The sequence below is a fragment of the Barbus barbus genome (genome assembly GCF_936440315.1).
Source record: "Barbus barbus genome assembly, chromosome: 21".
Classification (NCBI taxonomy): domain Eukaryota; kingdom Metazoa; phylum Chordata; class Actinopteri; order Cypriniformes; family Cyprinidae; genus Barbus; species Barbus barbus.
Window position 1 is genome coordinate 5733034 of NC_136749.1, and position 27259 is coordinate 5760292.

General features: G+C 37.2%; 3 protein-coding genes across 6 annotated transcripts in view; 1 reads left to right on the forward strand and 2 right to left on the reverse strand.

Annotated features, from left to right (window-relative positions):
* Positions 1–202: 202 nt before the first annotated feature.
* LOC306887459 (ELL-associated factor 1-like) lies at positions 203–7811 on the reverse strand. 2 transcript variants are annotated; one of them, XM_079445194.1, is made up of 8 exons: positions 7756–7811; positions 7465–7615; positions 7105–7234; positions 6673–6767; positions 6464–6600; positions 5711–5877; positions 2573–2767; positions 203–1277 (listed from the first exon to the last, which is right to left on the reverse strand). In XM_079445194.1, exons 3-8 carry the CDS (start codon positions 7205–7207, stop codon positions 1234–1236), a joined length of 741 nt encoding a protein of 246 aa, XP_079301320.1. In that variant the 5' UTR covers positions 7208–7234; positions 7465–7615; positions 7756–7811; the 3' UTR covers positions 203–1233. The 2 variants fall into 2 exon arrangements, with proteins under 2 accessions (XP_079301320.1, XP_079301321.1); XM_079445195.1 differs by having other exon boundaries at positions 563–1277; positions 7465–7534; positions 7756–7795.
* pmvk (phosphomevalonate kinase) lies at positions 7608–12939 on the forward strand. 3 transcript variants are annotated; one of them, XM_079445197.1, is made up of 5 exons: positions 7608–8127; positions 8203–8266; positions 10646–10798; positions 11022–11151; positions 11221–12939. In XM_079445197.1, exons 1-5 carry the CDS (start codon positions 8042–8044, stop codon positions 11394–11396), a joined length of 609 nt encoding a protein of 202 aa, XP_079301323.1. In that variant the 5' UTR covers positions 7608–8041; the 3' UTR covers positions 11397–12939. The 3 variants fall into 3 exon arrangements, with proteins under 3 accessions (XP_079301323.1, XP_079301322.1, XP_079301324.1); XM_079445196.1 differs by having other exon boundaries at positions 8017–8127; positions 11022–11455; XM_079445198.1 differs by lacking the exon at positions 8203–8266 and having other exon boundaries at positions 8028–8127.
* arhgef2b (rho/rac guanine nucleotide exchange factor (GEF) 2b) overlaps positions 12911–27259 on the reverse strand; it is a 40446-nt gene continuing 26097 nt past the window's right edge. The window contains exons 3-21 of the mRNA XM_079445193.1: positions 24985–25052; positions 24024–24087; positions 23631–23763; positions 22806–22915; positions 22578–22721; positions 21378–21628; positions 20735–20860; positions 20496–20613; positions 19432–19683; positions 19265–19341; positions 17874–18046; positions 17693–17760; positions 17425–17613; positions 17228–17332; positions 16346–16401; positions 16228–16269; positions 16089–16139; positions 15668–16004; positions 12911–14238 (exon numbers count right to left, since the gene is read on the reverse strand). Of these exons, the coding sequence (XP_079301319.1) occupies positions 14186–14238; positions 15668–16004; positions 16089–16139; positions 16228–16269; positions 16346–16401; positions 17228–17332; positions 17425–17613; positions 17693–17760; positions 17874–18046; positions 19265–19341; positions 19432–19683; positions 20496–20613; positions 20735–20860; positions 21378–21628; positions 22578–22721; positions 22806–22915; positions 23631–23763; positions 24024–24087; positions 24985–25052 (2417 nt within the window). The 3' untranslated portion in view covers positions 12911–14185. The remainder of the gene's footprint in view (positions 14239–15667; positions 16005–16088; positions 16140–16227; positions 16270–16345; positions 16402–17227; positions 17333–17424; positions 17614–17692; positions 17761–17873; positions 18047–19264; positions 19342–19431; positions 19684–20495; positions 20614–20734; positions 20861–21377; positions 21629–22577; positions 22722–22805; positions 22916–23630; positions 23764–24023; positions 24088–24984; positions 25053–27259) is intronic.

A 27259-nucleotide genomic window follows, 5' to 3' on the forward strand; every position in this document is an offset into this window, starting at 1 on the left:
TTGCAGGCAAAACGTCACCATGGAGGTCCATCCCTAAACCTGAAGCTTAGAGAGGCACGATTGCACAAAAACATAATATTTTGTAACCAATTCATCAAAAGACATGGCATACTGAGGGTAACTGTTTGGCCAGCCTTTAATTTTTTTTTTCCTTTGTCTATGATAATGCAGAGCTGAATTACATAACCATGGAGAATGAAATACTGAAACTGTTCCAGGTTTAATACAAGTTCAGTCAACGGCATCTGGCCTGTTGTCAATTACAACAAAAATACTCTTCAATCATCTCTCAGTTTCGAATTGATCTCAATCTCTCAAATTAATTACACAACAGAATGTGTTTACAGGCCCCTAAGAGCTAGGCCTCATCACATTTACCATTGTTTTGCAAAATTTCAACCAGTCAAATGCAGCCATTTCAATAGGAAGCAACATGAGCAGACGATTTTTACATGGAGGTAGTCATTTAGTCATTTCAATGACCAATATACTACTTTATAAAAAAAGATAAAGCATTGATGATATTTGTAAAAGTAAATAATAATGATAATAATCACTCAGACCCACTGACAGTTTGTTTTTTACTTTTATCTTACATTACAGATGCCGATTACAACATTAATATTGTGTACAGTGCAATGAAAAATTTTATTTTTGGTTAAACCAGCAGTATACACGTCTATAGATAACCACATACACATATTTTGAGACATTGAGTATTGACTGAGTATTTTAAAATGTTTTACGTGAGGGGTTGTGGCCCTTATGTCACAAAAAATGCAACAAAATCATTTGTACTTGCCTTTTGCCACTGAATTCTAAACTGTGGCTGAACTTCTTAGGCGATGCGAAAAGCAGTCAGAATAAAGATCATGCATTAATTTGGTTTATGTAACACTGAGCACAAGGGTAAAGGTGCAATAAACAAGCCATGTTAACTAATGTTTTTTAACTTCATAAAAATACTCAACAACCAAAGGTACATTATTCAATTTGAATTATTTACACAACCTTATCTGTTCAAAAATGTCCCTTTGCAATAAAAATAAAATCTATGAAAATTATTTTACATTCTTTAACACTTTCTATGATATCTCCATGTTAACATGAAGCCATTAAAAGCTCAAGATAAAACTGCAAAAGCACTGATATCTAGGAAACAACTGCAAAAAGACTGATATCATCTATGAAAGCATGTAACGCAGAGAAACACAATCTATGTTTGTAAGGAGGTCAGTCACTGTCACTGCCAGATTCACTTAGCTGAAGATCATTTCCTGAAGGAAAAAAGACAACAACAAAACAATTTAGGGTGTTCCTTCAAATACTAGCACTTTAATGTCCCAACCAGTCGGTTATTTGTATTTTTTTAAACTAACATATAGCGAAGAAAGTTGAAATAAGACTTTATTAACAGTACCTCTCCAGTATTAAAGGAACACTCCACTTTAAAAAAAAAAAAAAGGCTAATTTTCCAACTCCCCTAGAGTTAAACAGTTGAGTTTTACTGTGTTTGAATCCATTCAGCCGATCTCCGGGTCTGGCGGTAGCACTTTTAGCATAGCTTAGCATAGATCATTGAATCTGATTAGACCGTTAGCATCTCGCTCAAAATTGACCAAAGAGTTTCGATATTTTTGCTATTTAAAACTTAACTCTTCTGTAGTTACATCGTGTATTAAGACTGACGGAAAATGAAAAGTTGTGATTTTCTAGGCCGTGGAGTGTCTAAGCCCCGTTCACACAAAGAACGATAACTTTAAATATAACTTTAAAAATAACGATATTAGCATCTACACCAGCGAACAATATAGTCTGCTGCTTTAAATTCTCGAGCTTGTTATAGCAGGATTGATTCTGATTGGCTGTCAATGTTTTTATCGTAAAAAATCGTTCTGAAAGTGACTTCAACGATATTGTTTCTCTGTGCCTTTATCGTTATAGCTGTGGTGTGGACTCTGCTATTCTTTAATATTGAGAATTTTTTTTTTCGAACTATATCGTTATCGTGCTTGGCGTGAACGGGCTTTTAGGGGCCATTTATGCGACACCATTGTCGACTAAAAATGGAAAACTTTTTATTTGTTTTGGCCATTCATTTACATGAAAACAGCATTATGAAATGCAAACTTTTGAAAATGGTTTTAAAGTGCAAGTTTTAGAAGAAAATAAGGTTACCATCTCCGTGTAAAAAACATGAATTTGTGAAAATGGCGACGTCATGTGCATGCGTATTACGTGTTCAGTCTATATGTGCATATTGTTTCTTTATGTCGCAAACCACTGGCCTGGAAAGCATAATACAGTGTTTTTAGTAGCTTTCATAGATCTGTGTGAATGTGGATCATTTTGTCAATGCTGTTGTCTGAAAAGAAAATCTATTTTTAGTACATCGTTGTTATGTAAATGTACCCTAAAATGTAAAAAAGTTGTTCTATGTCATATCAGATGTCTGTCTTCATGTTATTCTACAGTGTGTTTTTGTACTGTATCATTCTTTATTTTTTTTTGCTGATGAGAAATACTTGTCTATGGGTGTAGCAGTGAATAAAATAATTGTGAATGCTCTTACGGAGTGTGTTCATCAGTTGATTGCTGCCTTGTGATTTGTTCATTCCATTGGCCATGTTGTTCCTGCTGGGGGAGAGATGAGTTTCCTGTTCTCCATCACTGCAGGAGCTCTCGTTACCACTGCCAGAACAACTGGCAGAGTCTGACGAACTGCTGCTGCTCATCTGCTCAATCATATCCACCTCGGCCCGCAGCTCTGAGACGAGAGCAAACGAGAAAGATTTAGCCCCCAAAAAACAGCTGAATTCAGCAATATAATTCTATTTATTTTACAACTAAACCAAACACAGCACAATTGTATTCCTGCTAGGGGTAACAAATATTTAGCCCTGCAAATCAATTTTTGAATTTAAAGCAAATGTAAAACAATGAAGAGTAAACAAGGAAAAAGTGCCAAACATTGATTATATTAATATTAAATGTTATTTTGTTGGTTAAAAAGCAAAGCTGGAAATGTTACACAATCTTAAATATCAGTGTAAAGTCACACGAGACTGTAAATTTCAGATACCCAAAACTCGGTGAGATTGTCCCAAAACACACATATAATTAATGCATGAATACACACACACACACAGGCCACAGCTGGACTGGGTAAAGCTCTAAAAAAAGTATTTTAATGTTTCTGATAATAACTCAAAAATTTGGGGTAGAATCTAATTTTTTGAATCAAGATAAACAATATGTATCCAATTTTAATTCAGACTATACATTACTTACATAGCATCTAAATAACCTAACTTTTCAAAACCATTTTCAAAGCTTTGTATACATGGCCAAATTATTATTTTTTAGTAGCAAAGTTCTTCAACATCGAGTTTTAAAGAATCCAAATATTTATATATTTTCTATCAAAAAGCAATGTTTTATCTGTTGTAATTTCTTCAGTTCCTCTTCAGGAACTCGAGCTGCGTCAGGAGACGCTTTGGGGAACGCCTACAGCGTAACCGGCTCTGAATACCAATGACATCTGTCCAATGGATGCCAGGCTGACCTGCTCAAGGAGTTGGATGAGGGCGAGGGATTTAGTGCGGAGGACATCCGTGAACTCCGCAAAACCGCTGATTTGTCTCTCCGGAGTGTCTCTCAAATGTGTGGCGGAGAGGCATCTTTGGTTGACCCTGTCGGATTAAAAGACCGCGACAGGGTCTTCCTTCTGGACGCCCCACTTTGCCTTCTGGCCTTTTTCGGTTCGGGAGGCGGGTGGCGGCGTTCCAGCGGTTTCTCCCTCGCCGCTCTCTAGCTCACGGGGCTGCTGGGTGAGAGCAGCCCCTGCCACATGCTGGCTCCTCGTATAGGCAAGCTCGCCCCCGCGGGAGCGGGTCGGGGCGGTAAGAAGGGTGCGCGGTCAAGGACCTCCCAGCCAAGCAGGCGAAGAGGTCTTCGGCCAAGAAGCCCTGATGTGAGTGGGATCAGGGCTTATGAGGGTAGCCCCGCTGAGGTAGAGCACGATTCACCGCAGCGTACGGTGCTCGTCTTCCCCCAGTGCCCTCAGGAGATCGATCTGCTAACCCTGCCACATACGGTGTTCCAGGGCGCAGAGGTCTCCAGCGACCACACATCTCAGTCTCTTCCGCCCCGAACCGTAGCGGAGCTGAGATGCTCGCCACCCCTTTGGGAGTCTCTGGAGCAGCTAGTTCGGCCGTTCCCTGCTGGTGTGCCGTTCCAGGGCCAGTCTCGAGAGACTGGTTCCCTTAGTAGACTATTTTGCAGCGTGGAAACTACTGCCAAATGTTTCTCGATGGGTCCTGCGCACTGTAGAGAGAGGCTACAGAATCCAGTTCGATTCTCGTCCGCCTCAATTCAATGGGGTGAATTCCACGTTTGTGGGTCCGAGCAGGCTCTGTTAATGGAACAAGAGGTAGATACTCTCTTAAGGAAGGAAGCCATCGAGGTGGCTCCTCCTTACAAAGAGAGTCCGGGTTCTACAGCCGGTACTTCATAGTTCCAAGGAGGATGGAGGATTGCGTCCCATTTTAGATCTGCATCTATTGAACCGCTCAGTCTGCAAGACTGAAGTTCAAGATGCTCAGGTAAGTATCTCAGATCAAGTCCGAGGACTGGTTTGACACGTAGATCTAAAAGACGCATACTTCCATGTCTCCATCCTTCCCACTCACAGGAAGTTCCTGAGGTTTGCTTTCGGGGGCAAAGCTTACCAATATCGGGTACTTCCCTTCGGCCTAGCACTCTCTCCCTGCACTTTTACGAGTGTGTGGGCGCCGCATTAGCTCTGCTGCGGCTACGGGGCATCCGCATACTCAATTACATCGACTATTGGTTGATTCTCGCTCAATCAGAGCGGAGGTCGGCTCAACATTGAGATGTTGTTCTCGCTCACTTAAAAGTGTTGGGGTTACCAGCTGGTCATTACATCACCTCGCCCGTGACGTCCCTCCCATCCATTGGACAGATTTCATTGCTATTCAGAGCCGGTTACGCTGTAGGCGTTCCCCAAAGCGTCTCCTGACACAGCGTCTCGTTCCTTCGAGGATTAGCTTTTGTTGTTGACGTTGTTGTAAGTTTCTTCTTATCAAAAAATAAATATGTTTTTCTTCATTGTGTGAGCGAGGCACAACTACTCTTCTCCTATAATGTGTAAAAGGTTGGCGATGGCTATGACAAAAATTAATTCATGAACCATTCAGTATCCCAACTCGGTCCGGGTCACACAGATCAGACCGAAAGGGCACTTTAGCGACAACGATTAAAAGGGCAGGGGCTCGAGCCCCCCCCTCTTTTCACTCAAATTGTTATTATGAACACCTGCACATATGCACAGAGGAGGCTTTTTTCCATCACAAACAACACTACAAAATAAAAAAATCTATATATCATCATGTTAATAATTAAACTGTGTAGCCAATTACGCAGTTAAGAATTGATTCTTCAGGCCAAAAAAACAGAGCAACAGTACAGCATTACAAATGCAGCCTATTATTTCACGTTTTAACACATTTTAAAACCTGAAAACCGCAACAAAAAAAAACCACAAAGACATTCATCTCACACATAGGGGAAAACAGGGCTGTTTGGTCTCTGGTGTTTTACTGACTTCAGATGACTGCGGTCTGAACGAATGCAACTTGATTCAGACTCTACAGACTATAACTCTATAGTCGCAAGCATGTGGTCTAACCTCGTTTGATGTCGTCCAGCTGAGGCTCAGGTGAAGGGTTGTCTTTGGTTGGTGAGGTCTTAGCTCCCGCTCCGGGCTTGATGGGGGTGCGGAACTGTGCCGTCAGCTGGTTAGCTCTCACTGACTGCTGCTCTATACGAGCCTGGATCTTACTGCTGCCCTCAGCTCTGACCAACACAAACGAACATCTTCAGCATCACACACTAACGACTGGCACAATGTGACAATTTCAACCAGTCAGAGCAGGTGTGGATGAGTTCTGTCTGTTTGCACACACGCTCACATTCACATTAAACTGTATAGCTAAGCTCAGTGGTCCTCAAACTATGGTCTGCATGCTACCAGTGGTGGCATGTGATAATAATGGTAATATGTCTCCAGAGCATGATTACAACTTTCATGTCTATTTTGAATGAATAGGTAATATTGCATGCATTAACATTTATAAGCAAATACAGCACAAGTTTTCTCCTGTAAAAAATAAGTTGAACTATTTTCTATAGGTGAGGTTAAAGTATTTCATGTTTTTCTTCAGCACTCAGTTTTAATCATTAATAAAACCTTTAACAGATCTGCAGAGGGCCACTTAAGATACTGAGTTTACTAGTGTGTATCTGAACTACATGAATACTATTGTTAATTTAAAAAAAAAAGAGAGATAGTAATCCATTTCCTTACGCTTTCGATCAAAATGACTTGACGACTAGGCGACTCTTGACCTGAAATCTCTTCACAATTCATTTGGCTGCTCACCTTGTTTTCTTGACTTGTATGCTGCTGCTGAGCTTTTCCAACATAAACTCTCCAGTGTCATGGTTGATGATGAGAACGCAGTCTTTCTGATACGGCTTTTTGTTGCCCTTAAACACCGTCATTGGTGGAGTGGAGCCCTTGAGAGAAATGACAGTAAGTGGTCCGTAGAAAGGGTCTCATACATGAATCTCGCAGGGAATGATTCTTACTGGTATGTGTGGTAATGTGATGGTAACCTCATCTCCTTTTCCTACTTGTAATTCTCCTTCACAGGATGTATCTATGGATGCGGGTTTAAAATCATCTGTGGAAGACAGTGTATGGCAAATTATTTTGACTTCTAATAATAAAGTCCATGCATATTTTTAATGCTGGCTCAACAACAACAAATTATATTCCGATTGTGAGTTATAAACAGTGTTCACCCATTTTATTGTATTTATTTATGCATTCATTCATTCGAATTCGTCCAAGCGTCTAAAGGCGCCAGTACTTGTATGTGTGGAACCAGTCACAATGTTCATATTGTCATTTGTCAATGATTTTACATTTATAACATCAAATCTGCAGGATTTTCAGATTCCAAATACTGGTAAGATTCTTGAGATTAGCGGTTCATGCCATTCAGTTGATGGACTCACATCTGATGGTGTGAAAAGATGATTTTGGTCTCTTCTCAAAACTGTCTCCGAGCTTTAACACATGCTCTTCTTTGTCCAGAGGCGGATTCGAGCTGCCGTTCATCACCAGCTTCACACAAAACAGCAAAGTCTTCGGTCGATATCACATGTAAACAAAGACAACAAAGCTCTTGATAGATCAAACTTCCGGGTCACGAAAACAAAAATAACGCCTTTACCAAATATGTTATTATTATGGCTTAAAAAGCAAACATGTAGTATTTAAAACATAATTCAGAAAATAAAAATATCTGCAGAGCTGTTCATATTTCAAAGTGAGCGAAAGGTCAAAATGACGATTATGAGGAAAAATCATATTACCCAGTAAGATCGCGTGTTAGCACAACTGCAAGTCAATAAATTTGCAAGTTTGTTTTCTTCATAAAAGTAACTTAAGGGGATAAAAAAAAGAATGAAATACAGAAGAAGAAAAAAAGACGTTTCTATCGTTTGACTTCCGGTTCAGTGATGTCTGGAGAAAAAAAGCTGATTAATAAATACGTGAGCAAAATAATATTACTATCTTATTTAACAATCACTGCTGATATTTAAACATTATTCCATATTAAAATGCGTCGGCTTGAGTAAAATGCACAAATGTTTATCGCATACGCTGTAAGTTGATGGCGTGACACTCGTTGATTACCGTAAACACACTAAACTCTTCCACACACTTAGACTTACAGTGTAAGTGTACAGCTTCTTTAAATGAAAACATCACACACTGTATCAGTTCCTTAAAGTAAAAAAACACACACAAAACACATCTGGTTAAGAAAAGCTGAAACAGCAGGGTTAAAGCTTGTTTGTGTTTTTAATGCTACGTTGTTTTGGTTCATTACGGTAAATAAAGTCGTTCCTGTTTGAATAGCAGTCATATACTCAACACTTCACAACCATGACATCTACACCAAGCACTATTCTTCTATTCAGTGGGAAGAGGAAGTCAGGGAAGGACTATGTGACAGATTTAATACAGAAAAGGTGAGATCTCGAGTTTGATGTTGGGTGAATAGATGAAATGCATGGATAAATATATGCTCTTATTGTAAATGACAGACTGCCAGCAGAGATGTGCTGCATACTCAGACTGTCTGCACCTCTCAAACAGCAGTATGCTCAGGTACAGTACACATCTGCTGCCCTACACATATGAAATAATAGCATAAACATAAGCTGTCACTTTATATCTCTTAATAATGCTTTACATCTTAACTGAAGATTGTGAATTTCTCAGTTATGTTCTAATTGTGCTGGCAGAAAGAAACTCCTCACTACAGACTGTGGAGCATTGACTTTTGTCTTCTTTTTGCCCTTGAAATCTCAAATCAGACATTATAAAAGATAGCAAGGCCTCAAAAAATACTTGCATATGTTTGGGCACTTAGGCTACAAAAATATTTGTTATTGTATTGGATATACAATATATATATATATATATATATATATGTGTGTGTGTGTGTGTGTGTGTGTGATATATAACTTATCCAAATTATCTTTAGTCATTTTTTGTGGATGTATAAAGTCAGTTTGTAGCAGAGTAACCACTGGTATGGTTCATCATATGAACAAAAGTCATGTTCCCAAAGTCCGTCACAAAATACGATCAATCAGCCACAGATATGAAGTTTGATATACAGTAGATATGATATAGGCTTTAAAAACAGAATCTCCTTCTCATCTAAACTGCTGTAAATAACCTGTAACCTTCATGTTTCCCTCTTATTTTTCGATAGTTGAGGTGAGGTGAGAATAATGTGACCTTAAACTAGATTTTAACACAATTTTCATAAAAAAGGTTCGTTATTGTTTACAAAAGGCATGCGGTTCAGCGAGCTTATTAACAATTACTGATTAGTACAGTTTGACACAAGTTACTCCTATAATATATAGTATACAGTGGCAAAGAAAAGGAATTGGTTAGTTTTCTGCATGAAATGTCATTGAATGGTCTGAGACCTCCAGGTGCTGCTGGATGAGGTGTTAGTGAGGCCAGCAGGGGGTGCTCACCCTGCAGTCTGTGTGGGTCCTAACGCCCCAGTATAGTGACGGGGATACTATACTGACAGAAAGAACCGTCGTTCAGATGAGACGTTCAACCCAGGTCCTGACTCTCTGTGGTCATTAAAAATCCAAGGATGCCCTTCGAAAAAAATAGTAGGGGTGTAGCCCCAGCATCCTGGCCAAATTCACCCATTGGCCTCCTAACCATCCCCATACACTGATTGGCTTCATCTCTCTGTCTCCTCTCCACCAATAAACTGGTGTGTGTTGGGTGTTCTGGCACAGTATGGCTGCTATCACATCATCCAGGTGGATGCTGCACATTGGTGGTGGATGAGGAGACCCCCCCTTCTATGTAAAGCGCTGTGAGTACCCAGAAAAGTGCTACATAAATGTAAGGAATGATCTGATTTTCATCAAAATATAGACAAACATCAGATGAATGTTTTGACCAGTTAATGCTGAAAAACCAACCAATTCCAGTGGGTTCACATACTTTTTCTTATCATTGTGTATATATACTACATGTAACCCTGAACCACAAAACCAGTCTTAAGTCGCTGGGGTATATTTGTAGCAATAGCCAACAATGCATTGTATGGGTGAAAATTATTGATTTTTCTTTTATGCCAAAAATCATTAGGATATTAATTAAAGATCATGTTCCATGAATATATTTAGTAAATTTCCTACCGTAAATACATCAAAACAATTTTTAATTAGTAATATGCATTGCTAAGAACTTAATTTGGACAACTTTAAAGGCGATTTTCTCACGATTTTGCACCCTCAGATTTCCAGCTTATTTATTCAGATTTCAGATGATGTATAAATCTCATTTTCCAAAAATGAACCCTTATGACTGGTTTTGTGGTCCAGGGTCACGTATAAATAACACAATAAATTATTAGCCTACTTGTTTCTGGGGAAACATTACTGAACCGCAGAGTTAATGTAGAAAAAAAAAGAAAATGAAAAAAAGAAAATAAAACAAAAAATTGTCATTACTTGAAATAAAAAATAAATAAACGTATTTTATTTCAGCTAGTTGTGTTTAACCTGATGCATCGAAATAACTAAAACTGAAATAAAAATGACTATATAGAAAAATAAATATACTAAAGAAAAATAAATAAAAGCAGAGAAATTATCAAAAATATAAAAACTAATTCAAAATAATAATATAAACTATGAGAATATATCAAAGATACTAAAACGATACTAGTGGTTCTTGCTGATTGCTTGGCCAATTATAAGCAAGAAGGTCTTTGTTAGAGTTACAGTAAGAAATGCGTGGTCTCAGAATTAAGAATAACAAGTTATGTTAAGCCAACATTATTCATTTCTTTTTTATTTTCATTGTGGTAACTGTTGAAACGTTTTTTGGAAACACACTGCAGACTTTTGGGAGTGCATTTAAATGTTGAATTCTGAAATGGAAATAGTTGTTGTTCTCTGTGAAAACTTGAACAGAAACTGATGTATTTGTGAATATCAGGATCATAGTCTTGACTATGAGGAGCTGTTGGGCTCTGGTCAGTATAAGGAGAGTTATCGTGCTGACATGATCCGCTGGGGTGAGATGAAGAGACAGCAGGACTCCGGCTTCTTCTGTAGACTGGCCATCAAACATGCCACACAGCCCATCTGGGTATGAGCTCTCTCGCACTCAACAACCTGCAAGCTGGTTTTAAGATTATCTAAGAATGTGTGAATGAGTCTACTACATATACTCAAGCAAGCTTGACTCACTATATGAGGACATGAACACACACAGAGAAATTCAAATATCTTCACTACAGCCCATAAAAATAAAAGAGTGGTATAACGTGAAGAAATGATGGCTGACATATCACATACTATCCATCGCTCAGATAATCAGCGATTGCAGAAGGATGTCAGACGTGCAATGGTTCCATGAAGAGTTTTCGGATAGATGTATCTGTGTTCGGGTGGAGGCTTCTGAGCAGACCAGATCACAGAGGGGCTGGAGATTCACCACAGGTAAAGAAAAACACAAGTGTTGTGGGGATTGTGGTAATGATGTGATCATGTCCTTATGTGCCTGCCCAGGTATAGACGACGCCGAGTCCGAGTGTGGTTTGGATGAGGGTGTGAAGTTTGACTATATCATTAGGAACGATGGAGCTGATGATGTTCTGGAGAAACAGCTGGAGGATCTACTGTCTTTGATCAAGTCACGGGAGGAGGAATCAAACACACAAAATAACATTAAACCGGAAAAATAAAAGCTGGAGAACTTGCAGACTCTTCTGTATTTTAATGAATGGTTCTCGTCATAATTTACTCACCCTCTTGGCATTCCAAAAAGTGTCTTATTTACTTTTTTGCAACAAAAAGGATCAATCTTTGTCTTGATTTTATATACATATAATTTTGTATATCCTTTTTTTTTATGAATGATGATAAATCTTTGATACTTTCTGTGTACAATATTACTGTATTTAATTATACAAATAACAAATTCCATTTCGTCCTTGAATCGCTGAGGGGTGAAAGAACTGAGACTGTTCTTGTCAAAAACACATAAAAGTAGTCCATATAATTTGTGTGTGTTATTCCAAATCATCATTTATTTTTTAAATTCCTTATTTCCAAAAATACTTTTGGCATCATCGTCAAAACTGGGCCAGGGTGCATCAGCGTTCTTTGAATATGTGCGAGGGCAAATTAGAGTTGAGCTATAATTCCGAGTGAAAGTTCTTTAAGGGTTTCACCGAAATGTTATAAAAAGAAATACATTAGAAATATCAGGATAGAGATGCACAAATAGTACAGTCTGGTCGGCCATTATCATTCTAATGTATTATGACGATTTGAAAGTTTTGAAGTGTATGGGCAACATGAGCATTCAAGATGCAAATTTATTCATAATGTGACCCTGGAGCACAAAAGCAGTCTTAAGTCACTGTAGCAAAAGCCAACAATACATTATATGGGTCAAAATTATTGATTTTTCTTTTATGCCAAAAATCATTAGGATATTAAGTAAAGATCATGTTCCATGAAGATATTTTGTAAATTTCCTACCGTAAATATATCAAAACTTAATTTTTGATTAGTAATATGCATTGCTAAGGACAGCTTTAAAGGTGATTTTCTCAATATTTTTGATGTTTTTGCTCCCTCAGATTCCAGATTTTCAAATAGTTGTATCTCAGCCAAATATTGTCCTGTCATAACAAAATCTCAATTTAAAAAAATTGACCCTTATGACTGGTTTTGTGGTACTGGGTCGCATATTGTTTGAATTTTGTAATGTTTACATTTTTAATTGTTGAGCTAGTAAAAACTAGTTTAAAAAAGTGAGCTTGTCTAAAATATAGTTTTATTTTTAAATTCTATTTTAATCCCGTGGGGCACTTCTGACAGGGATATTTGTATAAAATGTAATTTTAATCATATTACAGAAATCATATCTTTATTCAACTAAAAATGGATTGGTGCTGTTTGCCGTTGCTTACGTAGAGAAAGGTCCACAACGAGAAGTTGAAACCGCCAGACTTGACAGTTCTTTTTTTATTTTTAAATCCTTCCCCAAATACAGCTGCCTTCTCCGTTCTCTCACCTAGATTTTTATAATAAGGCATTTGGCATGTCAAACATGCCTAGATCAAATATATGCCCAGAAATGCAAATGAAATAACTGTCATTCTGTCTTGTTTAGTACTTTGTGGGGTACATTTGTGACTGGAAAATGTTCAGATGTTAATGTGTTGTGTAGTTAAAGAAATACAATAAAGCAGTTGTCAATGCATTTATATAGATGACAAAATACATGATTACAGCCATATATTTAAACACACGGTACAATGAAAAATGAATAAAAAATGTAATATATAAACAGTGATTTAACAGCTATGTTTAAAGGATGCTGTTCTTCCTCGAACATTCAAACATTTCAGACATTAAACAAAGCTTTACTGTGATTTCAAGTGGCCAGAAAAGAATTTACAATCTTTTTCCACTTCATTCCATTATCAATATTAATAACGTTTTGTTTTTATCAGTACACTGTTCATAACATGTATTATCATTTATAGGAGGCAAACGGTAGTTACAACTGCATTCAAAGTCTTTTTTAAGCTGCTGTCAAATGAGCAGGGCATTCATTGTGCTAAATTGTCCATTTTAGCTGTATTGTTCGTTGTTATATTATTGGAAGGATCAGTTATTTTCAGCAGAAGAAAATCATGTCCAATGACACATCTCTCCAATAATATAACAACGAACAATACAGCTAAAATTGACAATCTATATATTAAAACTGGAAGATTTCCTTCAGTTCCGACTCATTTCATTCAAAAAAATACACCATTAACCATTTAAATAACAACTGTCAAATGCAGACAATGTTTGCAAAAACATTGAAAACCTTGATAAAAGACTTCTATACTAGGTTTAATATAAAATGCAATAACATTATTCTACAGAGTAAAGGCCTGTTCGCACCAACACAAATTTGGTCACAATTTTTTGCATTTTGTCCGTTCAAACCAATGCGTAAAAAACAGCAGGGCTGAACGAAAATGCTAAATCACTCTCTGAGAGAAGGAGGCGCTTATAGAAAAAGCAGAATTACCCTGATTACTCCAATACACAAAGTGTTGTGCCGTTTGAGACACCCGTTTTTTACAGAGAAGAAAAGAAATCAAAACAGTATTTACATATTTTCAAATAGCCCTCGCTATGGTTTTTATCAAACAACACCAAATACAAGACAATACAGAGAAAAGATTCAGACTCTACCTCTAGTCTGTTCATGAAGACCGCCAGCATTATGTGCAGTTAGTTAGACAAGAGAATTACATTCCCTATTAATAAAAAATTAAATAAATATCTGTCACATTGCCAGCATGTAAATGTTAGTGTCGGATATATTAACAGCAGTTGATTCAAATTAAATAACCCACACCTGATTTTTCCATATTCGGCGTGGTGTGAACAGGCCTTGAGTCACAGCTGACTGCTGAGGTGAGTTTCTAGAGTTTCGGAGGAGGTTACGGTTGAGCTGATGTTAACTGTGAGCTTCAGTCCCACACTCGCTCTCCTCTGGAATATCCTGCAGATCTGAAAACCAGACAAAGCAGTGTGTTTGTGAGGTCTGATTATACATGCAATGTGATGGAGACCAGAGGAAAAATTGATAGTTCAATATTAGGATGAATCTTATTAAAACTTTTTGTTCAATGTGATCAAATTATCCATTTTTTAAACGTTTATAATTCTCATTCACAGTTTTGCCATCTAAAGTTCTGACGGACATGGTGGTGGAAAACAATAGGAGGAAAAATATTTTTACATTTTTTGGCATTCTCTTGCAAAAAAAAAAATTTGCGTTCTCTCGCAAAACCAGTTGGTTCATACAGCTCCGTATGTTCACAATGGAGCTGTTCATAGAGTTTTATTTTGAACTTGGAATCAGGTATAAAGAATACAGTCAGCACTTAGTTCAATGCACAGTTTTGGGACATTCTAAAACGCTTAACGTGGCTTAATGTTTTAAAACAGTGACACTGGACGACCAAATTCGATAATAATAAATACTGATAACATTATTAGGCTAATATTAAAAACCTTATTAACAATATTACTATTAATAAAGCAGAACAGCCCAAAATATGAACGCAATGCCCTGCACGTTACGCTTTTTCTCCGATAATGAACGAAGACGGTGATTTAAAAATACCAAATCTGTTTACAGTTTATATTACGCAAATGAGCCCAGAACGGAACGCGCAGTTTCATGTGTTTTCACCCCATAGACAAAACATTAAAAAAAAAAAAACTCTTTGCACGTTGCTTTTCTGTACATAGTGTATATTTTTAATAAAATCTGAAATTTGAGCTTTTTATCAGTATTTTATATTTTATACGTTAAGCGTGGTTTTCTGTGGGGGACAAAAACACTTAAGCTTTGCGAGAGTATGCAAAACATTTGAAAAATATGTCCACCATCATGTCCCTTTAGGGGCTCCATAGACAAAACCCATTCATTGCAGCAAAATTGTTATTTTTGAGTTAACTATTTCTAACAGTCACATGACCATTGCTGGTAAACAAAATCTATTTATTAGCTTCTAACTCACACACTCCATGCAACTCTACTATTAACCCCTAGGGGTGCACAAACCAGTTTGAAAAATACTGGCTTGAGGCAAATTCGAGTTGTGCATAAAATTTATTCAGTCAATGTTTTTCCATCATATTTTATGCACGTTTTCTTATCATATAAAAAAACCTCTTGACATCCCAAAATTTTGCATTAAAATATGTGGATGGAAATTTAGCCATTGATAAGATTTAATAGTATCACTTTCATTAACAGAACACCTGCACTTATCTCCACTATCCAAGGACAAGAGCCAAGAAAGAGAGGCAAGACATTACATGTTCCCAGAGTAATAAATAGTGAGATAGTGTGCAAGAGATACAGCGGTTGAGGGGAGAAAAGGGACAGGAATGCTGCACAACTGAGAAGAGTTTTAAGAGGACTCACCTCTAGGACTGTCAGCTCGAGGAAATATCGCCGTCTTGCCGTCCTCTTGCGTGCCATCCACCTGAACTGCTGTTTCCTGTGAGATCAATGTGTCACGTGTGTCCACTGTGTCTTTAAGCCGCAGCTCTTGGAGTTGTTTTTCTCTATCGCCTTTCTTGTCCTGTGCGGCCCGTAGTTGGATCACTTCTCCTTGCAGCAGGTTGTATTTGCGCTGTAGCTCTGCCAGATCTCCTTGAGTAGCCTCAGGACCACCTGCCTCCAGCACTACTGTTGTAGTGGGACACAAGTCCTTCTGCATGTACACCTCCAGGATTGAGTCCTGCTTGATCACTGCAGCCTACAGACACAGGAACAACGAGTCACTTAGCACACGCTTGTCTTAAATCTCCCCATTTAGCACACCTCTCTGTCTAAATCTCACCTGTAGTGCATGAAGCTGAGTGCTGAGGTTCACAAGTCTTTGGCACACCTCCTCCAACACAAACAGTTCAGACAGTTATCTTTGTTTTTATCTTCAATATATATATATATATTTTTTTAAAAGCTTCCTTAAGGTGTACCTCATTCAACATCTTGTCCTGCAGCTGGTTCCCATTCCTGTCCTGTGAAATGTAATAATAAATAATAACAATGAATACAATATTTAGGAACATTTTTATGTAAATTATCGGACCTTACCTTGTTAGATGGTCTGTTTATTTCATGGGTTCCGTTAACTGATATCGTTCCTTTATCTATTTCAAGGAAAGAAATATGAGAGATGAGGAAACGTCAGTTTTATTTCATAGCTTTATTATCTTCAATTCCTTTTGAAAATCCCATAACACCATGTGGACAATATAATACAATATAAGCTTATATTCATGTCTAAGTGTAAATGACAAACTACAATGCCTTTTACTGTCACGAATGTGACACATATATTTATAACAAATTTTAAAGTTAGGTGGGATTAATCAGGATTAATTACAGAAACCCGTACAAAAAATGAGTTACTTATTTTTAATAAACCATCCGTCCTAATACATATATGCATTATTTCCCAGTAGAAATGATCTAAGGGATAATGTACAGGCAGCCGGCATGTACCTAACCTACCCCATGTAGTTACCTTATATTACCAGAGCTTTCTTAGCTAAGTACATTGTAAGTACACATACTGTAAAATAAAGTGTTTTCAGAGAATGTGGCAAATAGTTGTTTTTTTCCTAGTTTTAATTTCATTACATTTTGTTAGATGTATCCTCAAAAACTAATTGCCACTGATGTAAGAACAATAAATGTAACAGAATGAGTCTCTGAAGCTACTCTTAATATCTTATAGCTTTATTTACCTTTTTTCAATCATGTTGAAATGTTAGTATCTGTATATTTTTAATTTACTATATTTTTTAATATGAATTATTTTTTGTATTTATAATTTTAATATTTTACTGTAAAAACAAGACCAAAATACAGATTAAGAAATAGTGTACTTTAGATAATTAACATGTAGATAATTAAAAATAAAAAAAAATTTTACCATAAAATCACAATGTATACCAAAGACAAATACGGTACCTGTTGTTTTAGAGGTGAATTGTACCTCTGTCGATTCACCATTCAGTGTGCAGGACTGTGAACGCTCAATGCAGGAACCCAACAGCACTTCACTCAGTCTGTCCACTGAATTTTGATATAAATAAGAAAGCAGTGTTAATGTCCTTCATTACTACAGTGTAAGTATTCTCTATAATGTTGTACACTCCTCTGCCTACCCTCAACAATGGCGCCATTCAGTAGCTTTTCCGCCTGGGGAGCGTAGGGCGTATCTGCTCTGAATATATTTCTGGAGTTTGAGGGAACGTTAACATTCTGACCTCCGGTGGCCTCAGCCAAATCCGAGAACAATGTCACACGCTCCTGCAACAGCTCCAACACTTCACGATCCTTCTGCTGGATATCAGCTAGAAAGAGAAAGAAACAAAACAAAAATGAAGAAAAAAAACAAGGTGGTTTGACCTTTAACAGATTTTTGATACAAACCTTTGAGTCGTCGTAGCAAAGCTTTGTCCTCAGTTTCAATCAGAGGGAAATCCTCTCTTGATGGACAGCTGCATAATAGAAACACACAAATGAAGTGATGAAGTGTTCGGTGTTGCTTGTGCGGAGATATTTTAGCGGTGCATTGAGATATTGGGGCAAAGAATTGTGAATTGACTCTGACTTGCTCACTGTCTGCTGAACGAGTTTCATCCAAGTGTTTCTGTCGTCTTTGGAAGCGGCGTGGAGCTCGTACATCTCTGGAGGTGTGGAGTGACTGATGAGGAACATTCCTCGCTGCTGATTGGCTATATCTCTCACAATCAAATTCTGAAGGCACAGTACTGCTGGTTTGTCCTGTGAAAAGAGATGAAAAAAGTGAGTTCATAAAAAAATACGATGCATATTTTAAAAACACATCACATTCAGGTCTTTCAAAGTTGTCTTTATTTAGAGCAAGTAAACTAAATTAAACATTGACTAACAAAATGTTTTTATTTTGAAAATTCTACTTTCATAATGTAGCTAATCCAGCTTTTGTTTATAGAGAAATTAAGTTGTAAATTCTCTCCCTCCCCCAAAAAAAATAATTACATAAATGTCTAAAGAAAATATATTGAGTACGGTCTATGGTATTTATAATAAATAATCTTTTTACTTTGTATGAATGTCTTTGTCGGTGGGAAAAGACATATTTTTGATTAACATTCAATCGAAATATTTTTACTTGGCCCAAAGTAGGGATGGGCGATATGGCCAAAAAAATAATCACGATAAAATTTTTCATATTAGTCAATACTGATAATTATCACGATAAATTTGAATAAAAATAAAGTTTAAAGGCAGATTTTTGCACCCAAGTGAGAGTTGTAGAAACCAGACTGTTAATTATGGTGTGGTTTTAAACTACTCTTTATGATCAGAACATGACAAACACTTTTTAAGTCAAAAATGACCAAAGAGTTTCGATAATTTTCCAATTTAAAGGTTGACTCTTCTGTAGTTACATTGTGTACTAAGACCGACAGAAAATGATTATTACGCCGGAATGAGAGTATAGTTCCTAGCCATATCGGCAACTTTTCATTTTCCGTTGGTCTTAGTACACGATGTAACTACAGAAGAGTCAACCTTTAAATTGGAAAATTATTGAAACTCTTTGGTCATTTTTGAGCGAGATGCTAATGGTCTAATCCGGTTCAATGATCAATGCTAAGCTAAGCTAAAAGTACTACCGCCAGACCCGGAGATCGGCTGAATGGATTCAAAAACGGTAAAACTCAACTGTTTAACTCTAGGGGAGTTGTAAAATGAGCCCATTTCCAAAAAAAAATGGGCTCATCAAAAAGTGTAGTGTTCCTTTAATAATTTAATAAACATAACATTTATCAAACTCTTATTATCATTTTATCAAAGAGAATTATATATCGGCAATTAGTGTTATCGTTTTATCCCCCAGCCCTGGCCCAAACTATTATAATTCCAGTCTAGGCAGTTTGATTTTGATGTAGGATGATGGAGAACAGAGTTTAAGTGAATCCACTGATAGTCAGCCAACAGAAAGCAGTGACTCACCAGACAGGGAAAAATATACTTCTGGTCTTTTTCCTGCATGAACACCAGGATGTCTGTCATCAACAAAACGTGCACATCTATACAGACAAAACACAAAGTTACTGATAAATCTGCCCATTTACCAACTATTTCACTTACTCGCTCACACACATAAACACTAATGGCACCTTTGAGTCTGGAGCCTTGAGCAGTCTTCCAGAGCAGTGCTCCCTCATGAATGAGTCTGCGGCGCAGCAGCTCTCCTCCACCAAACACTCCTCCACCCTTAACTTTCGTCTCAGCTCGTGGGTCCAGACGAGACTGGATCTCCTGCAAACGCTGTGCTCGCTCTAACTCTTGAACCTGCTGGTCCACGGAACACAGCAGCTCCCGGATCAGCGTCAGAGAGTCAGCCATTGATCTACTCTCTTCTTCATTACCTGTGATTTAAATCAAATCTGTTCTCAGATCACCTCGTATCAGAGTAAGGGAATCATATCTGACCCAGGGCTGTTTCCAGGGGAGTCTCCTCACTGACCAGTTCGCAAGATGTAAATAACATAAGAAGTTCTTAAGACGTTTACATCTGTAAACAGAAAACTTATAATAAAAGGGCTCTAGCAAACATATACATCACGACGCTATACAAGACACAAGCTATTTTTGAATTTAATTTAGAAGATAGTCATAGTCAAGCTTGGTTGTTTCCTATTTATCAGATTATTGCAGGTCTTTCAATCTGATGGAAATTTCATTCAAGTTCAGTTGGATTGATTCAGATGTTTTCATGAAGGCTTTTCAATTTGAATGAGCCATCAATCCAATTACTACCAGGTTATTTGGGTGCATGTAAATGTACTGTAGCTACTGTGTGATTTGTTATAATTAAAAAAAAATAAAAGTACAAATATGTCATTAATTCTTGCAAATATTCCGTTCCATATCATCTGCATAATCAATTCAACAATATTGCTGAATATTAAGTGTACCCAACTAAAAAAAGCTAGAGGAAACAGTGTCAAGGAACCAAAAGTCCATCTGTGACAGAAATGGGGGAAAATTAATTAAATGGCCAGACGAATTAACATGGTGTGTTTTAATTCCATAATAATTTTTTTAAAAAGTATGACATTGCTGCCCATAACTGCACATTAAAAAAACATTCAGAATTCAGTTTGGCCAGACTTTAGTTTTACATGATCAAACAAGGACTGGCTGTAATTTTTCAGTACATGTCTGAATATAGCCTCACCTTTAGTGTTGTCTAGTATGCGCTTGATAAGTACAGGGTATTTAGTGATGCGTTGCGTGACGAGTAAGATGCACTCTTGGACACCATGGCGACGCAGTAAAGAACCTCTGCTTACCCGCTTGACAGTAAAACAAATAGTAAAAAAAATATATTTTATTAAAAACATTCAAGGCAATAAACAAAAAAAATTACTGGAACCTTATGCTGACAAGCATGTCTTTTTCTGGCTGTACCCTCACCCGTATGAACTGCTGGAACCTCTTATCACGGGCCAGCAACTCTTTATAGAGTTTCACAGCTTTCAGGTGTCGACTGCAGAATTCAACATAGCATTTCCTCATCTCTTCTGCATTCTGACCTGAGAACTGAAGCAGAGAAAAGTTCAGTAACGGTCTGCTCACTCAGTAGGAACAACTGCCCTAAGCACCTTGAAGGGTGCAAGGTATTACTGTGCCCATATGAGCATGTTTAGCACGTTTATATCTATTGCTGAGGCAAAATAAATAAAAAAGAAATACATAAAGAAAATGAAATGCCTGTTTAATTGATGACCCTAAAAAAGTTTTATGCAATGTGCTTCAAAATGCAGTACTATAAGTTTACAACATTGATTTAAATTTTGAGCTGTCGGTCAGCATTTGGCAGGAAATTCCTTGTTCTTTAATTTGAACTAGTCGATTTAACATTGACAGTTCTATACGACAATCCTCAAAAAGTGCTGCAGGAGCCATGCGTTTTTGGCCAAATAATTATTAACAATGTAGGACCACTATAGGATTAGGATTTGGTGTATGGTTAGTTGCTAGTAATTATGCGTTAATAACTGTAATTGCTATAGCAAGTACTAACTATTCTTATGTGAGCTGTATTTCAGAAGTTCACCTGCTCCACCAGTATATCTCCCAGCTTTTGAATGGTGAAGTTGCGGCTGCTGCTGGGTGCCAGGCTATTGTTTCTTCTCTGCAATAGTTGGCTCAGGAAATTGGAGTGAATAGACAGCAGCTGATCTAAGCAGGGAAAGATGGCGTGAACTACACCCATCTCCATCAACACCTCTTCCAGCATTCCTCTGCGAAACACCCCCTCCATGATCCTCAGCGTTCGCACATGATTCAGTTCTGTCTGAATCAGCTCTGAAAGACACAGATGCATTGATTTATGGAAAATCACAGACATCACAGTTCAAACCTGATAGTACAAAGGATGCATCTACACTAAGGATTATGTACAGATACAATATTTTGACAATAATTTTTTTGTATTGTCTGTTTCTAGTCATACGATTAAACTCACCAGCTTGTAAACAGAGACTTGAATATCTTAAATGTGTCAGATAAGACGGACGGTATACAGTTGGGGATATCTCAGGTTGGGACCAAGGTTGGGAAACACTGACATGGAGAGCAGTCCACATTTTTCTCTCACCTTTCTGATTCAATTCTCCCAGCATTTTTATTTTACATTCAATGTGAATAGACCATAGTCTCAGCCTCAGACGTCAGTCACGCCCACGGACCGTTGGCTAAACGTCTGATGCATATGGCACACTTAGCTGGAAACACTTCAGGAGTTTCGAAGTCAAAACGGCCTCATGGGCGGACCTTCGCCAATGAAAGCTGCCATGGATTCCAGACCTTCAGCTGTCAGTCTGAAGGTCAGACTATGTGAGACTAAATAGACCTCAACACCTCACCAGAACCAAAACGTATTTGCCTGGTAGATCACTTCACATGTTGCGCAACTGTGCAACCTTACGAAACTGATATAGTAAACAACTTCATCAAATCATATAATATTAATCACCCACACACTTATTGCTCATTTGCCAATGGTGACTCATGCATACTCCCTTGGTTATTCACATGCAGAAATTCTCATGCAATCAACAACTGATGTGTTGTGAAATGCCGAGAAAAGTAAGAGGAGAATCAGATACAAGTTTTTAAGATTTAATCAGGTGTGGACTGCATTTGGATATGCTTTATTAAGTGGCCCAAATCAGATACCAAACATCTATAAGTGTTTTTGAGGTTTGCATGCATGTAACAACATAAGATCCATCCCAGAAATAGCTAGTCTCACCATATATGACGTCTTGTCTCTTGATGACGTCTTTTCGTTGAGACTGTAGATAAGAAGAGTCCACAGCCAGACTCCAGGAATCTACCTCAAAATCCTTCCCATCCTTCTCCAGCTCCTCCAGCATTGATGCATAATACATTTCTCCTGTAGAAATGTTTGTGAGAACACAGCAAACTTTATATATGCCTTCCCATTTTCATTCTGTTTTGTGAATGTCTTGAGTTGTACCTTCATCGTTAAGGGATTCCATGGACATGGCTCTGTTCCTAAAGTTCAGAGAGTCTGTGGAGTGAGACAGAATCCGCCTCAATCCGACAGGAGAATCATCATTTAGACTTCTGTTAGAAAATCAAAAACAAGCAAGGATGAGGACTTTGTAGAGGAGCTGTAAATCATAGCTCTCCTGTAACAATGTACATTATGGTAGAAAAAAGATATTTTGAAATATATTTCAGAAAATTTGTGCATGGCCAAGCAGTAAAGGTAGCACCTAGGGAGTCTTAAAATTATTTGTGGTATATTTGAGGAAATCTAAATGGTGGTAGTTGTGATGCTGTCTATGGAGGGTCAGAAAGCTCCCGGATTTCATCAAAAATATCTTAATTTGTGTTCCGAAGATGAGTGAAGGTCTTACGGGTTTGGAACGACATGAGGGTGAGTAATTAAAGACAGAATTTTCATTTTTGGGTGTACTATCCTTTTATCAATAAAATTACATCGCAACTGAAAAGATAAGTGACATTTCAGAGTAGAAAATGGTAACAATTGTGTTTTTGTAAAAGAAAAACCTACATCTTTGCTACAGAGATGCTGCTTCCAAACACTGTTGAGAGCCACAAAGACTTTGTGTTTAGCGACTTTTCATCAGTTCATTCTTTAAGTTAACTCACATGACGTCACTCTGTCATTACATAAACTTTATGAATATCATTGACATGATTTTAATTCAAACACACTAATAGAGACGTAATCTTTCCTCTTCATACAACACACAAAAATGAGCATAATTAACACACTTTGTTCATGTCTGTGATCAGTGATCAGATTCTTTACCCTGCAATGTTATTGGTGGAGACACTCTTGTTGAGCGACAGTGTGGAGCGTCCTTTGCGGGAACCGAGGAAAGACTGTCTCAGTGTCTCTGATGGGTAAATGGCTGAACTCGGCCTCTCCTTCAGTATTGGATCTGGCAAAGGAAAACACATTCCTGAATAAAAGCTTTTCTTTAATGAGAAGACACTGTTTAACCACCACTGCAACATACTGTAACTATCAAGATACCACAACAAATGACACTACAGCCTGTACTGCAACTGCTCACTAACAAGATATTGGTTTCAAGAAGTTGTGTTATTATTATGAATTAGTGACAGGAATCAGTCATGAGAAAAAAATAGCCATAAATATTAAATAAAAAGATGTGAGATATGAAAGAAAGGAACTCACTTTTGCTGCGGAGGGCCACATTATGTAAAGTTGCGGTGTTCCTGACCAGAGCCAGCCTCTGTTGCTACAATTCATTAATATGTTATATGATTTCATATGAATTAATGCAATTAAAGAATCACACAGATTCAACAATTTGAGAAACTAAGCAATGCAATATAATATAATTAGGAAAAAATATCCGAAACTTTCCCCTCATACACTATAAAAACTCATTTGTTGACTCAAAAATTGTGCAAACTCATTGCCTTAATTCACATAAGTTATACTAAACTAAATCAAGTTAAATAGAAGCCCTAGTTACAAATACTGGGAGTACTCCTTACTTATTCTCAGCCATAAGTACCTACAGCAGGGGATCTCAACTCTGGCCCTCAAGATCCACTTCCCTGCAGAGTTTAGTTCCAACCCTAATAATGCACATCTGAACAAGCTAATCAAGATCTTTAGGATGACTAGAAAATTACAGGCAGTTGAGTTTCATCAAAGTTAGCGCTAAACTCTGCAAGAAAGTGGACCTCGATGGCCCGAGTTGAGAACCCCTGAGATACAGTGTGACTGAAATCTCTCAGATTTCATTATATAGAAATTTCTTCATCTGTGTTTTAAAGACTAACCAAAGTCATATGAGTTTGGAACAACATGAGTCAGTAAATGACAGAATTTTCATTTTTGGGTGAACTATCTAACCCTAGGGTTTTCTCTGCTACCTCTAGGTGTCAGTATGTTATGAAAGTCTACTCCATAAAGTATTAGTTATTATAGACAATTATTTGGCATTTATCAGTCTGTATTATTGGATTCCATAAAAACACTAGCTCCCTGCATATCTGATCACATAGTTGCCTTTAATACAAAAATAACATAACATCTCATCCAGACTGTATTTTTTTATATGCCAAACAGACAAACATTTCAGTGTTATGACCATTCGTTAATTATCCCCTCTATTGACTCTTACCTTCTGTTTCATTTTGGCGCAGTTGGCCAGTGTGTCACGGCAGCGGTTGTGAATGGTCACGTTGCATGCTGTGAAGACAAAGAAACAAGAAAAAACATCACTGATTATTACTATTTGATCAATCCTTTTGACTGTGGTTAATGATTTCCAACATAGCCGAGCTAGTTTCTTGTCATTTGTATCACTCCCTGTTATTTTCCCACATAATAAAATAATTTAAACTCATTATTGTGCATTTATATATTTGGAAAGCAGTCATGTAATAAGAGGGATAATCTTGCGCTCAGTAGGGTCCTGATCACCCAGTAGGTTATTTCTTACACTCCAGTGTTTTCATGGGATATTTGAATGGTGTTACAAAGCCATCTGTTTTCCACTTCTTTTATTAACTATTTGAAAATAAAAATATTAAATGAAATTAGTTCATTCAAATGCCACTCCGATGTGCATGGGTGAAACAAAGGCTATTTAAATCAATTTAATAAGTTGAAATACTGATCTCAAGGTCATAGAGACTTCTCATTTGTGTCAGAGTTTAATTAGGGACATGCAGCAGAGAGAAGGTGTGTTATCTCTTCTGTGATGTGTGTATATGTATTGGGTGTCAGTGGGAGTCAGTGCCATCTCTCCTGTGAACAGACATATCTTTGTTCTGGTCAACAGCAGCTCCAGGCGACATCTCTGAGCTCTATATCTGATTCACTGGACAAGCAAATGCATATAAATCACACACACACATACCCCCTACCCCTAAACCAACCCTTAACAGAAAAGACTCCCTCAGAAACCTTTTGTCATTTTTTTTTTATTATTTAAAAAAAAAACAAAAGACAATGTTTAATATGTTTCTTAAGTCATTTGGTTTATAAGGACACATTAAGTCATCATCATGAGGACCAATGTCATAAACCATGCATACAAACTCACACACATATGCAAATTATATTAACCAAATCATATTTATGCCCTTTTTTCCACAATGCTTCTATTCTCAATTTATGCAAGAAACATATTAGGCTATGAAAATATGGGCTATGAAAAACTGATCTGTGAATGTCACATATTCTGTGAAACAAGCCACTCTTTTTGACCTCATACAAAGCTAGAAAGCATTGTTTAAAAATAAAAATCAGTTGCTGTAGCCAATCAGTGTAGCCAAGGTCACACACTCATTGACTAGAGTTAAATAGGTTTGGAGCTATCTACACAACCATCTGACCTTCACTGATTGAGCCACAAGATTCCAGGCACATCAATATGTTATTAAACGCCCTCTCGACTTGAGTCAGGAATTAATCTAATTTGTAGCCATTTTAGTCAAGATTCAAACAATATTACATTGTATCTTACATTATTGTCTTTACATTGACCAAACAGCATTTAAAGTATTCATATTTAGATCTTTTTTAGTGTTTACATCACATGGCTTGTCTGTGTTTGCACATTGCAGACAGGCTGTCAGTCCAGTTATTAGTGGTAGAGATTTTTCAGTCACACTATAGGTCACATAGTTACACCAGTAGGTGGCTACAAGTTCGTTTTGTCATTATGTCTGATGTCACGTGTCACCATTTCTGGGTCCAAGCAGTGCTAACATCATCATGATCCTTTATCTCAATACCAAAACCGGTAACACTTTAGAATACTGTTCCTTCGTTAATGAATAACTACACAGGAACAAGTGACTAATAGACTATTAACACTGTAGTAACTACTATTACCTAACAAGAAACTACGATTAATGGTTTAGTAAGTAATAGTGCTCAGTTGAAACTGGTAGTTCACTATTAGCTAATCAATAACTACTATTTTGTATATATATCCTGGAGAACTACTAAGAACTGCTGTAAACAGGTTCATAATTCATGTGAATTATGCATAATGTGTAATTAATTCTAAAATGAAGATCATGGTAACCCACTAGTAATGATTCAAGTGTTACTAAATCTAGCAAAATGAATTACTAACCAGAACCTTACAAAAAGGTCATTACTAGGGAGTTATCAAAATCTTCACTTTAGAATATTGATCCAAATAATTAGTAATTCCCCCCTGAAGAATTTGGTAATACTTGAGTCATTACTAGTGGGTTACCATGACCTTTACTTTAGAATTAATGATACATTATGCATTATTCATATTAATTATGAACCTGTATACAGTAGTTCTTATGGAGATATGAAAAAATAATAGTTATTGATTAGCTAATAGTGAACTACCACATTCACCTAAGCACTATTACTTACTAATTAATTAATCAAAGTTTCTTGTTAGT